Here is a 14583-nt window from a genome sequence, read left to right as displayed (position 1 = left end):
TTTCTGAGGTGGGTCATGTAATGTTGGCAAGCATGCACTTGCGCATTATGTTGTGAACTGCATTGACTATACGGTATATGGAAACTTGCCGACAGAAAAGCTCAGGTCGCGTTGAGTCTTTCACTTTCCCTCAGTATACTAAAAGCAAGCCAAGCTACGAGTGAGCAGTAGAAAAAGCGTCAGTGATCACATTCCAAGCTGCCATTTTGTTCATGTGATGATGTCACATATTACAGGAACACTCTTTGCCCAGAAGGCCGGAGGCTTGCTGGGGCCCACAGTGTCCACTGCCGCCTCGGCCTCCACCAGTGCTGGCTTTGGCTTCTCCGCACCCCCGAGGCAGACCCTCAGTCCCACGTCGTCCTCCTCCTCATCCTCCTCCAAGGCCCCTGGTTCGACTGAGCCGGCTCCCAATGGGTCACCGTAACTGGTCCCTTCCTGATGCACCCCCCCCCACCAAAAAAAAAAAAAAAACATCCCCTCTCTCCCCCATCCCCCGGGCCCAGCATGAATATTCTGTCCCGTGAGAAAGATTACAGACTGTTGCACAACAAATACCTCATAAAGCCTGTCCACCTCTTGGCTGTCCAATCGTGAACACAAAAGCTCGAGAATAGAACATGACAACACAACTATGCATTTCACACGCACGCACGCACACACATATACACAACACATACACACACGAACACAACTCATGCTAGACACAATCAACGCAGCCAAAAACCCATTGACAGGTGTCGTCACAGCTGAACTTGAAAATCTTTTTTCCTCCATTTTGTCATCTTTATTTTTGATTGTGTTTTTAGAATGTTTTTTTTTTGTTGCTGATTTTACATACCTCAATCACCCAACCTGCAGTGGTGTTTTTTTTTTTACCTCAGGAGCTCAACCGCATTTAACCTCAATGTTTTCATATGCTGTTTTTTTTTTTCTTTAACTTTTTTTTTCTCTTTTGGAGTTAGGTATTTTTTCCTCAAGTGGATGATGGGACGCCATAATCGGCACGGGTAATTGCAACGAAGAAAAAAAAAAAAGAAAAAATACCTCATGGTCCTTCCGCTTGAAGTGTGGTGGGGGCAGCTCACGTCGGAAATGTGCGACGGAACAGATGGGACACTGCCCCCCTTCGTTGGACCATCCTCAAAATACAAAATGGTGTCCCTCTCTCAGGTATTTGGGGAAAGAAATCAAATATGCTCCCACCAGACCCCTAACAGATGAACTTGGAAAAAATACCTCATGAGACTCTCTGTGGAGAGCCACACTGCATATACCTCATAGGGCAACCGTGATGGAAGAAGCCCCCGCAGCCGCTGCCCCTCCCTCCCCCAAGAAGTGGGAACTGACAGAGAAAATGTCTACTGCTTCTGCTGCTGGTTTTTGTAACACACACACACCTCATTTCTCTTCCTTTTTTAATTTCAGTTGTACCACTTTTTTGGGTGGGTTGGGGGTGGGTCTTTTCCATGATTAGACCTTGGCTAGGAATGTTGTTAATTGGGGTTTCTTGTTGCATGCGTACAATCACATGAACTTGAACTGATTTTTAGCCTCTGTTTATTATTGCACAACTACTAGATACCAAAAAAGGTGGTCGCCGTTGGTTTCTAATCTAATGTACAAGGCATGGAGATGCTGGAGGAAAAAAAAAAAAGCTTTATTAGATTTTTGTCTTTCTTCCTGAACACAGTTAGTGCTTGGCTATTGCCTCCGAAAATGTGGTGGGGGCATGGGAACAATATGCAGAACAGCAACAAAATAGCCGCCTGACAGCTGTCGCCAGTTAGCTGACATCAGTTGTAGCATCTGGTGTGATGTAGGAAATAATTGTGGGACAATCGCCTTCAACACAACAGGCAGGAGAAAGTGTGCATCCATTATGGTGTTTCCATAGACACGATTTTCACACAGCATCATGACATTCTGCATTTGGATTCTTAATACAGTACTAGATTAGCTTGTTCCCCTCAGTCTGTGTTGATGCCATTACAGAGCACATTGGGGTTATGAATGGGTCAACCAGATCAGACGCATTTAGCTGCTTTTTCATCAGAACCAATCCTTGAGATTACCCATTGACAACATGACAGGAGAACTATGTGTAACACGTGAAAACCACGTTTACCCAGAACGGTGACACTGTAAAAAATATATAATAATAATAAAATGCAGAAAAATCCCAGGGTTCTTGTAAAAGGTGCTACAGGCAGTATTCAGTGCTTTATGACAAGCCGTTTCAGCATTTACCCATTTTCCTTCTCGTGTTGGATTGTCTTACTAGAAAGGAAAAAGAGCGTACTAGTACTTGGACCTTAAATTAATAATTGGTCAAGCAGCTTTCCATTGAGTGGGATGTGGAAATATCCTTTGTTTCGTTTCCACCTTGAGAGTGTCCCAGTGTGTCCTGCAGAGGGCAGCATTGTTGCCACATAGACTCTGCCAGCGTATTGTATTACGAGTGAGCATTGCTAGCGCTGCCTTAAAAGACAAGTTTGTATCAAATATTAATAATAATGCATAAGATTTATAGGCCGCTTTTATGTAACACACCATGACTAATCATTTTTAAGGTGGAAATCCACATTACTTTGGTATTTATTTTGTCTTTTTTTTCACAACCTAATGGATCTTGTAGGACCCACACGGACAGATCCTTAAGAGCGGCTCTACTAAAAACCCCTCGAATGACTGTTTGCCATTGTGTACGTGTGGGCATGTGTGATCAAGTTCAGATACATATGGTCTGTAACACGCATTAGCATCTTTGCATTTCATACGGGGTCCAGTTTGGCAATGATGAGCACCAGGTTTGCTGACAATACTCCAAAAAGCCGCTAGAAAGCTTTTATCCTGCTTTCTGTATGATAATGTATACATTAGGTTGCCATCAGGAGTGTTGGTACATGTCATGTTTGGTGATAATCCCACTAATCTTGACATTCTGGGATTTGAACGAGCAATTCTTAACATTAGCTGATGAGCTGGGTAATACCTGTGTGAACAAGTTCTGGGTCATACTTAAGCGTCAATGCCACTGGCGTATGTCCACTTTGCTGACAATCCTCCAAAAAGCCACTAAAATCTCTTGACTGATTTGGCCTCATTCTTCAAATTTCATTTGTTCTGCAACATACAATAGCATCATTAGCATTGATTTGGATAGAGTTTAGCTCCTAAACCCCCCAGCTTGCTGAGAGTCAAACAAAAAAGCCGATGGTGGCTATTTTCTGCTTTTCGGGATTTGAACTAGCACTACTTCACACAAGCTGGGAGCAATTGTTAGCAATGATGTCTGTGTGAAGAAGTTTAGCTACACATATTAGCGCTGGGGTACGTCCAATTTGCTGACAATCACCACCAAATGACACTAGAATCGTATTGACTTTGGGGGATTATTTTACTAGCAACTCCTCTAGTTTACTTGCCATACTCTGTTTGTTATATTTCTTCTGCAATAAATTAGCACCATTAGCATTCATGCGGATGGAGTTTAGCACCTAAAAATACTAACTGCTGATAGTGGCCGTTTTTTTTTTGTTTTTTTTGCTATCAGGTATTTGTACAAGCAACAATTCCTGCTAGCTGACTAGGGGATGCTAATTTTATCGGCAAAGTGTGTGTGGACAAGTTCCGCAACCTTAGCATCATTACTTAATTACTGCTAAACGCCAATTTTGTTGACAATCCTCTGAAAACACTACTGGCGTCTCTTCGATTATCTGTGATACAAACTTTCCACTAGCCAACTTGCTCATGCACAAGTGATGCCACTTTATGCTTAATAGGTGCAGTCAGACTTTGTGTCACTTCCGATATTAGAAGATACTAGACGGAAGCTAGCATTAGCATTCAAGGCTAGCTCAATGCGAATGAGTGAATGCGGCTGTCGTGATATTTCTGACATTTAAAAAGTACTAAAAAAAAGCGCCCCATAACCCCCTTTTTCACACCACAATACCTCAATGCGGCTAGCGAGAACATTCAAGGTAAACATCAAGGAAAGAAACAGTGCCGTCGCTTGGCTGAATGCTATTTAAGACTGACTGTTTGCTGTTCCATTTTGCGAGTTTTTGTTTGTTTCTTTGTTTAGTCGGCAGTAACTGCAGTCGAGCTCATCACACGGGAAGCTGTCACGTTCTGCACATGTTTAAAATAATAATTAAAAGTGGGGAGGAGTTAATTTAGCTTTAAGATAAAGAACTAACCTGATCTTTGTTTCAATAAAAAAAAATTAAAAATAAAAAAAAACTACGAAAATATATTAAATGAAAAAATCAGCGCATTATGCAAAATGGTTATCAGATACCTCATTTATCAATTTTCTTTGATGTTGTCTTTGGCTTGTACAATGCTCCGTATATTCTTTCAACTGTGGGGTTTGTGCATATTTTTGTACTGTTGTTATTATGTGGACATGATGATGATGATGATATGACTTCTATATAAATATTATAGGTTTTTTTTCTCTGATTCAAACAACAACAAGGAAAAAGAACGTGGACAAAATGGCGGTGAATGCTTGTTAAAACGTTTGTTTTTTTGTGCTGATTGTATTTAAGAGGAGCACTTTTTGGCAAAGTGGTTTTCACACATTCACTTTTGTTCATATGGTTAGTAATATAAAGACGTGGTTCTCAGGGCTTTAAACTTGTTTGTCATGATAAAGTTTTACTTTATATCTTAATTCAATTTCTGGCCTGTGTCTTTATTTTAGAACACACTGTGGTGGTGGGGGTGCAATGGAATACGAGTAGTGATGTCCACCACTGGGGGGAGTGCTAAACGTAAAACCAAATTGAAATGAGACTTTCAGTCCAAGTACTGTAAAGTGTCCTGTTTAAACGGAATTGGCCGACCAGAGTGGGCCCAAAAAAATAATTATATTTTTAATCTTCCACAAAAGCATCGCTTATCATCGGAAACGAACGCTAAGCAAAAGTGTATGTGCGTGTGCGCGCGCGCGTGTGTGTGTGTGGTGGTGGTGGGGCCTCAGGTTATGCAATTCAACATCACAGTCAGTCCCCTTATTTTGAAATCTCCATCCCGAGGTGTCGCGTTTCTTCACGTGACGGCACAACTGTTGGGTGACTACGGAATTGTGGTCCAGATGTTTGGCAAATGTCTATCTACGGAGTAGCTCTTTTACATATAATAGAAATTCCTAAATTACGCGGATAATTTTATTTAGCAGAGAGGTTCTATTTTTTACTCGCTTGTCTTAGACATTAGCTATCCGTCTGTACTCGCTTTTGCTTATGGTAGTAACGTCACCTTTAGAGTGATTTGATTCTCAACCCTTAGACACCTTGAGGGACATCCATCAAGATTTCAACATGGTTATCCCGGCCATTAAGTTCCGAATTTTAAAAATGGAGTTGGTCAGCTTCATTTGTTTTGAAGCCATTGCGACCACACCCGGAAGTTTGAAGGCCGAAGCTGGCATGAGGCTTGACACACAAGGGGGAGGAGTAGGTGGAGGAAGAGGAGGGCATTCCGCGTTTGGGAATGGCTGTGAAGACCACCGCCGGGCGGTGGGTGCTTTTTTTCCGCTTACCTCCCCGTCGCTTCTCGTTGTTGTTTAGCGGTGCCAACTAACGGGATGAGTCCTACGCGCCGGGTTTACCGCAAAATGACTTTCGTCTGGAGATGTTATTTGGGAAATAAGCAAGAATGACCGCCTTCCTGGCTCGGCGGGGCGACGTCGGCATCTCCTCGGCTCGTTTTGGCTAGCATGTTTTTTATATGCCTGTCAAGTTAGCTGCTGGTATGCTACACGAGGTTAACCCCTCTTTCCCCATTTATTTAATTAAAGTCTACCTTTTCAGCCTGAGTGGATTTACTATGATTAAAAGAAGAAATTAAGTGGTGGAAGAGAGCTTCCTGTGAGATATCTCACTCCCGAGCACACACCCGTGGTCATGCCCGGTGTGTGGAGCAGCAGAGCCGGGCGAAGCTAGCTGGCTGGTCGCGGAACAGCCAGCGGTAGTTTCGGTATTTGGATGATCGTGACGCCGAAGACGAGCTGATTGGCTCGGCTAAAAGCAGGAAGCATGGTCGAGCCCAGCCTGGACGACTCCAACGTCAAGGTGGCGGTCCGCGTTCGGCCCATGAACAGGAGAGGTGAGCGACACTTCCATTAGAGAAAAGCGTTCTTTTATATTGGCAAGACCCCGTCAGGGTGGATTCGCCAATTGACAAGTATGTGTCCTAATGATTACCTACCCCAAGGGCGTTTGGATGTCATCGGCGTGCTTTTGGACACGTTTCCTACGGCACACCACCAAATAAAACATAAAAAGGAGTAGAAACACAGGTTGGTTAAGTATCTTCTACCATTGAAAAAAAAACCTTTCGTTGACCTGCCGATCTCCATACGTAGCAGGCAGATAGGAGACAGACACATTATTTGTTGGAAAAAAATCATTTGCTACACATGTGCTGTGGCACAGTGGTTGGGATTAACTGCCTACCATTGTCAGTCTTATGAGCAAAAGGTGACAATACTGTCTCACCAGAAAAACTTACTCGAGTACTTTCCGTAGAGAGGGAAACCAATAGGTGATATTTGGGAACACAGGTTGGCTTCAAAACTGTTACGAAGATGGATATAGTGGTGGGGGGGAATATAAAAAAACTGCATGCAAAGTCATGGTACTGTTAGAAAATTGATTATGATATTGAAAAAGCACAATATTGTCTTTTTGTGCATAACAACAGTGACAAAGAAATAGGCTTGGCCAGTCCATTTATTGTCATATTGGCTCAATGGCACGAAGTATAATGTTCAATGTAGTTTATAATGCCGTGTTTGGTTGCCGCGGGTGAAAAGTTTTTTTTTGTTTTTTTAAACAGATGTATTGCTTTTAATATCTTAGCATGGCAATGATGATGGAGGGGCAATTTGAGTGTTGCAATATTGCAGTTACATCCCAAGTAATGATGCCTTCCGGAGTTGAACTTTCGACGTTGTTAAACCTCTTTTCTAATATTGTATTCTAATATAATGGTTGACTTCTAATATATTTGCTGTATTTGAAACCTTTCCATGATCATACAAGTGTCTAAGGAAGCTAACAGATTTGAACTTGGCAGGTTAGTGACAAAGTAGATGAGCAGATGCATCACGGGAAATAAAATCAGGTAACAAAAATGATCATGGTTAAATAAATAAATCACACTGGTAATGATATTTACAATCCTCCCGAGTAAATGAAGCTTTGGTCTTGTGCTCACATTGTGCTGGCCGTTATGACTCATTATGCCAACTCAGCCGGTCCTGTTCTGAAGGGACCCAGAGCCACAATATTTCACCCCTGACTTTCGGATGAAGGCAGTGACCATATTAATGGAATGTTCCTCCTCATTTTTATTTATTTACAAAGAGGTGCAAATGATGCCATAATTTTACATTTGGAACCATCACGAAACAAAATGCACAGTGCATGGAAATCCAAATTACATACGAGCAATATGGCCGAACAATAAAATCTTCAATTTATTTCCACAACAATCAGATTTTCCATTTTAATGTTTTTTTTTTCCTTCTGGTATTTCCTTTAAGAAAGCAAATAAAAATCACATTTTTTCAAAAGAAGTTGAGATTTTGTGTTGTACTTTCCCCTCTGGTATTTATTTGTCCTGATACCAAGCCAGTCTTTTCCCCTCCCAGCAATAACTTGCCAGGCCACAAATAATGGAAATAATTTATTTGTTTTGAATTCATACGGATAATGAGAAAATAAATGCTTCTTCTCGGTAAAGTCTGGTATATGTGAGTACTAAGTTAGCATAAAAAAAACACATTTTGAATATGCAACATAAAACAAGCTGTCAAATTGCATGGCTTGTCTCTCTCCTATTCTTTTTTATGTGGAGATGTTACGACAGGGTGAGATGGTCCAATTTTTGCAGCTTGGAAGCACATGGAGTACAATGGGTTAAATGTTTCCAACGTGGATAAATCCTTCCTTTAGCGACATGTAAATGGGCACCCTGTATTTGGGTAGGTTCAGTGAGACTGTCTTCCTCCTGGCTCCTTTCTCTTTATCTGCAAAACAAGGGGAAATTGGTTACGCTCATTTTGTTTGTTTCTTCATGGACATCACCCGTTGATTATAAATGAATGATTTTTAAAAAGTTGCTTGCAGGGATGGAAAAAGTTTCTGAATAGAATGACCAAAACACTTGAGTTGGCAACATTGACTGCTTTTGTAAACTAGATCTTCTCTGTTCCCAATCATGTTGTTAAGTTAAGCAGTGCATGTCAATGAATAAAAATACTGCGGCCACCTTCAAATTAAGCGATTAAAATCCATAAATCACCCAGCCATAGTTACACACCTTTTTGTAAATGTCCTCCCCCCATATATCGATTAGTGTACTGTCTGGTTATTTTATTCTCAGCAAAATGTTGAGACTATACCATACTGTTAACTCTGCAAGTGCCTGGCTCTAGTTTTAAGATATCCTTTATTTGTCCCACACTGGGGAAATTTACAATTTCTAACATCACCTGTTGCTTTGGCATGCCCTTGACAGCCTGCACATGTGTTTGGATGTGATTAGTGGTGGCTGTCCCTTTATTTGTTTATTTATTGTTAATTTAATTTATTGTCTTACCCAAATGAAGGCAAAAGACATCTTGACACACAATCGATAGTAAATCGGCAGCAACAGCTGCTCGGGGCGCAGTGCGGACGACACTTTTAGTGCCCTCCCCACCTCCCTTTTTGTCTTCATTAAATCACATCAGCCCGAATCACGCTGTCGTGACTGGCCAGCTGCCAACACCGCCGTCGCTTAAAATCAAGGAGGAGGCATCATTGGCAACTGGGGCTGAGCGACGAACCGAGTCCATGTGTGTAGACATTCCTCCGGTACATTTCGCGCAGTCACTCCTCTTAAAGCAAGCTGTGAGAAAGCTGGTCACGAGGAAAGACCGGCGACAGCTTGGGCCACATGTGCCACTCACACTTGTTCTCCAGTTACCAGTAAGAGGCAGAGAGGAAATGCTCGAAAATGGTATTTACGGTTAGGGTGTGGGGTGGGTGGTGGAGGTTCTTGGTGCACGACGGTCTGACAGCTGAAGTATCGAGACAACACAAGGAACTCCAGTGGTGCCTTGTGGTGCGGGTGACTCAGCACAACATCAGTCTGTCAAGTCATCGAAGTCGCACAAAAGCATTTTGGAACTCGGTGCATACACAAGGTAGTATGTCCATTTTGGAGAAAATTAGTGTGTCTTGTGTTCATGAAAATACAGTATGTTCCCTTTCAAGTGGTAAAACGTTCATTGTCCACTCACCCTTTCAATGGCTATTATTTTTTTGTCCTGGTGTGTTTACAGAAAAGTCCAAACATTCCCACACTGATTTTTCCCAGTGACAAATGTTTCGTGACTCGCCGCGCATGTTCATTTCATTCCGAATAGTTTCTCCTGAAAGAATACTTGCTGCCTAAAAGAAAATGACAAGTTATTAGCGGTGGCTGTAAATCGGGCTTCGCTGTCCAAGAAGAATCGCACGTGGCAGGAGACTAAGCGTCTTATGAAGCCCGTCGTTGACAGTGCAGCTGAAAGCAATGGAAATGACTTTGGAGGCAGCAACAGTTGCCACGTTTCCACACGGAACACTTCTGATTGAACAGAGCTTCTGTGTTTCTGTCAAAACTCGAGCACGTTATTTAAAGACAGGAAAAATATTCGCCTTTTGCTGAACCTAACCCAGAATTCATAAATATTACTAAGTGTATTGCATGTTATTTTTATTATTATCAGGGCCTGAGCAGCAACCGGTGCAAGGTCCGTATTGTTTTTCTCATTATAATTATTGTTATGAAAATCTAATGTGAGAAAAAAAAACGAGTGCACATTCTGAATCGGTTTAGATCATCTCGAAAAGACTTTGATCTTCTAAAGTAGAATAAAAAATGTGATTTAATGATGCAGTTGAAAATTGGGTTATTTGATCAATTTTTATAGGATTTATAATAAATCAATAAACCCTTTGCTTCATGAGATCATTTATAATTTTTCTTAAATATTGAATGAAAATGAATTAATTTTAGCCAAACCTATTTATGGAAAAATGTCAACTCCAAGTGGGCTGGATTAGGCCATGGGCAGCCCATGGACGCTACTGTGCTAACCTGACGTTCCATTATTTTATTTTTTTCCACTCCTTATTCATGTTGGAAAACGCAAGAGAGAGAAGTAAAATACAGTTCATGAAAATTAAATGAAACCATTCACTGCTTGGAAGACATTATGGAGGAACAGGACTGGTTTTTGCAGACCGATCCTGTCACAGAGTGGTGTTCACGTGATGTCACATCATATTGTCATGCCTGTTTCCAGTTCTATGGTGAATCCTATGACTGTAGAGATTTCAATTTTCAATTTTGGGGACAGGTAGACATTTGGAAGTTCCGCTGTCATCGCATGATGTAAATTATTGCTCATGGTCGCTTGGTGACCAGTTCAATAGCTTAATCATTTTCACATGCAAAGTTGGTCATAACGAACGGTTCAATCGAGGTTGAGGGACGGACGGCGGTGTGGTGTGGCGGGCAAAACGGGACAAAGGCAGGAAGGGAGTGAGTTGGAGGGAATATTTGCTAATGTTGCGTAAGAGCCCTCGTGTTCCCATGGCCATGGTTTTCGAAGATCAGAGCGACGGCCAGTCGGCTTCCCGGCTTTCTGACCCGAGCTCTTGTCGTCACGGTTATGCAGGGGAGAAACGGCTAATGGAAAGTGGAAGCTGCTTGCCGTTTACGATGATTTCAGACTGGCACCCGGTGTGTGCCCAGAGCGAAATGGGTTCGCTCCAGTGAGGTGATCAACCAAGACGGACGGGTCTTAATCTGTCAGTTATTTTGTCGATTGATTGATAAATTGGATTCTTTTTTAATCGTTTTATTTTCCGTCACTGTAGTCAAAAACATGACAATGTCATATTAACGACATAGAAAATGCACAAACGTACAGTCAATAATTATCATGTCAGAAAATTTTGACATAAGTCTTGATCGTTGTTTTCCAAAGGAAAAGCAGATGCTTGCAAATGTGTTATTACAATGCAACGTCTACTTTCATGGATGATGGCAGAAATCGGAGAATACAGTTCGTGCTGTTGAGAGGCTGACATTCCGAGGATTGAAACCATTTTAACAATCTTCGAAATATTCATTGATTCATTTGATAATCGTTGAGTTGTCGATAGCGACTACGCTATTTCAGCCCAAAAGATAACAACTGCAATTTTAAACCAGTCTGTAAAAGCGGACATCTGTATAAAAGACATTGGCAGGGAATGAAATCAACTATTTACATTTTTTTAATAGCAATGATAAGTAAAAGCAACTGATTCTCATGCCACTGTGCAAACAAGCTTGAATTTCCCCTCAGGAAACGTTAATCACACTTGTAACCTCAAATAGTTACATTATGGCATTAATAATTAAGAAGCATTCAGACCGATGATTCGAAAACTGCAGCTGTCTTTTTCGGTCTTGACACCTTTGAAAAAGACATCAACATCTGATCTTGTTCCGACTCGTCTTGCATTCATTGGAACAGGGAATTAGTAATAGAGTGAGGCCATTTTCTATTTAAAACCAGAGCAGGATGAACCAAACACTGAGTCTGCAGTGAATTCCAGAGGAAGGTGCGCTGACTGGGAGGGAAAAGACTCCCACCTCTGTTTCTTATCAACTAGACTACATAGCAACATGCACTTCACACCTTCACTAATTTTCCCAGGCGTCATACCAACCAGATAGCTGAGTAAGACCACCTGGAGACATTTTCAGAAATATTAACTTCTTGGTGTGTTGATTGGTGGGCAACTGGGTGAACCACTTGTTTGTATGTCAGCAATTCAAAAGTCATGTTTTACATCATATGTCCCCCTTCAAAAAGTGCAGAGAAGAGTGGACAAAACGGGACCACTTCTTCTGCTGAGCTGGTTATTGGCCGTCCTGGTTTTTCGTTGTGAAACAGACAATTTCGGGTCATGTCAACTGTGTGTCCTGCTGTATTGATTAACTTAAAAACCGAACTTACATTTGAGGTAAAAGTTCATTTTGCAGATTCCGCCCTTCCATTTCCCAAGAGGATGTTCCACAGTTATTGTGTGTCTGTGTGTGTGTGCGCTTCAGCTCTAAAAAAAAAAAAAAAAATGAGTGCGATACTGTAAAATCATGAATTGTATTTTCACTTGGGGAGGTATACAATGCATAGAAAATACATCTTTTTTTATATAGCGCTTTCGCAATAGCTGCAACTGTAACAAAAAGCTTTCCAGAACATTTGACATAATATAACAATAATACAACTAAACACATGACCGCCAAATCCTGTGATCAATTAACTTGGACACGGAGCTGAGCTTGACACGCAACACTGCATTAATCATGGTGAGGATGTCACATGAAAATAGCTTACTACGATTGTGTTCATTAATTATACACACCGTGTGACGGTATAATTTAGCAGTGGCGTCTGAATCCAATGAGTCTTCATCTTAGCACTATGTCCTGTCCTGTCCTGTCCGCAGAAAAGGAATTAAACACCAAGTGTGTGGTGGAGATGGTGAAGAACCAGACCGTCCTCCATCCCGCAATGGCCAACCTGGGCAAGGGCGACTCCAGGTATGTCCACTTTTGTCTTGTTTGGTGGTTATACTTTGCAATGGACTACCCCCATGTTGCTTTGGAAGTGTTATTGTGTCATGGTCAGTTTTGTGTGGAATGCTGCCTTGTCGTCACCATGCAGCAGTTGGCAGGAAATGCACAAATCCTGCGAGCGGAACATACAGAAATGGGCTTGTGTTGTTTTCGTTGTCCATTTCAAGCAGCTGCTTGGTTTTTGTTTTTCCACACAAACACGTAGGGGTGTAATTAAAAAAAAAGATTTAAATCTGAAAATGAAAATTTAAAGGATGCGTGTGCATTGAATTGAAGCGTTCCAGTTTAAAATTGAGATTCATCTATTACTGGAGCGATCATCCGAAGGAAATTCCACATTTAGAGTACTGAACAATTAATATATATAAAATGACATTAAGAATTTTATTCCATCACCCCGAACTAAGCCGTACCATATCAAATGGAATCATAATCGAACGGTCTTTGGATCCTAGCACACTCCATCTAATAAAATATGTATTGAGTCTTTTATTGGAGAGATACAGACACCTTCAAACACACTTTTGTTTTTAAATTAAAAACATATATATTTTTGTTTAGCATTTTGTCTTTGGCTGTAGCCCCTTTCATATTGCCTGTATAAATCTGTTGTTGTCTGGGTTTGATTTTTCTTTAATCACACAATCCCCCATTATTTTTATTCTACATTTTTGTCTCTTTGGGGGGGTTGTTGCAACTTTCCCCACACAAACACAATACATTTTTAATTAAAAACTGGAGATTTGCGGATACTATATGTCGATCCACACATTGGTAGAAATGCTCCGATACTACACAGAGATACCCCATCCCCGGCTTGACCTGTACTCTAGTTTTGGGGTGGAAGACATGTCAGCAGTGAGGATATGATACTTAAAGGACATGTGTGATGACACTTTAAGGAGACTGCAAATTATGCTCAGAAAAACGGATGATAAACTCTGCTGGGGTAGCAGTGGAGGCCGGCGGCCGTGTCTGTGTCCACCTGTTTATCCACCTTCACATCTTTGGTTCAGTATTTATGCCTTTTGGGACATTTTTGTTTGGTGGTGTGCCGGGAATATTCCGGTAATCGCCCACTCGTTGCCCAGGTATGTACTTGACAGCTGTCCGCCAATGCAAAGCTATTTTTACAGCAGCCAGTCTGAACCGCAAAAACTCTGAAGGAACAAAGTATAATCACCCTTCCGTCCCTAATGAAATGGCTAAATCAACAGCCCAAATACATATTCTCCATTCGGAGCAAGTCATCTGTGTCGAAAGAAAAGGATCTTGTGACTGGCGGAACAGACAGGAGGGGGAAAAAAAATAAGGGAATGAGGCCGAGTTTGAGGCCTCCGCCTGGAAGAAAGACAGAGGCCAGACAATTGCACATTAAAAAAATAAAAGATGGACTCCGCTCAGCCTGTCTTTCTCCCACCGCCTTGGCTTCCTCCCTTTTTTCTCAAGTCTTCCGTTTCTGAGGCAACAACTGACGGGTGGGGGGGGCTGTTTGGGTTAACTTCGGGTCGACTACAGCGCCTGTGAAGCCCTTTTCCTCCCGCGTTGCAAGTCCACGGGCTCATTCACTGGAGCATCTGTCGACCATAAACTTTCCTCTGGTGACTTTTATATAGAAGTGTGAACAAGAGCGTGGCTGTAGTTTCTTCGGCCGCCTGTGGGGCTGACAAAAGGCCGAGGAAGCGGCGAGAGTGCTTGGCCCCGCTGCACAGATGCCTCTCTTTTTTATTTTTTATTTTTTTCGCGCTTTGAAAAATTTGCATGAAGGAAGGAAAAGGCTTTACCCGGCGTTTTCTCGCTGGCGAGAAATGGGGAGCGTGCTGCGACGTTGCAGGTGCAGCTGCACCACTCGGATGCCTTTAGTGAGAAATCGCGTCAGATGGATGACGCTAGGCT

The 14583-nt window shown here is 41.9% G+C and overlaps 2 protein-coding genes across 5 annotated transcripts in view; both read left to right on the top strand.

The window, feature by feature from the left end:
- The window catches only part of LOC127600010 (AT-rich interactive domain-containing protein 3B-like), a 72303-nt gene extending 67616 nt beyond the window's left edge, over window positions 1-4687 (top strand). The window contains exon 9 of the mRNA XM_052064340.1: window positions 237-4687. Coding sequence (XP_051920300.1) covers window positions 237-427 — 191 coding nt within the window. The 3' untranslated portion in view covers window positions 428-4687. The remainder of the gene's footprint in view (window positions 1-236) is intronic.
- A 729-nt stretch (window positions 4688-5416) lies between these two features.
- The window catches only part of kif13ba (kinesin family member 13Ba), a 31686-nt gene continuing 22519 nt past the window's right edge, over window positions 5417-14583 (top strand). For 2 of the 4 annotated variants that reach the window (XM_052064277.1, XM_052064276.1), the window contains exons 1-2: window positions 5419-6123; window positions 12558-12651. In XM_052064277.1, coding sequence (XP_051920237.1) covers window positions 6054-6123; window positions 12558-12651 — 164 coding nt within the window. In that variant the 5' untranslated portion in view covers window positions 5419-6053. Of the gene's footprint in view, window positions 6124-12557; window positions 12652-14583 lie in introns of all 4 variants that reach the window. The other 2 variants (XM_052064274.1, XM_052064273.1) reach the window with 2 other exon arrangements.

Source organism: Hippocampus zosterae, chromosome 4 (genome assembly GCF_025434085.1).
Source record: "Hippocampus zosterae strain Florida chromosome 4, ASM2543408v3, whole genome shotgun sequence".
Lineage (NCBI taxonomy): Eukaryota > Metazoa > Chordata > Actinopteri > Syngnathiformes > Syngnathidae > Hippocampus > Hippocampus zosterae.
Note: the sequence above shows the minus strand (reverse complement) of the source record. Positions and strands in the feature narration are given on the sequence as shown.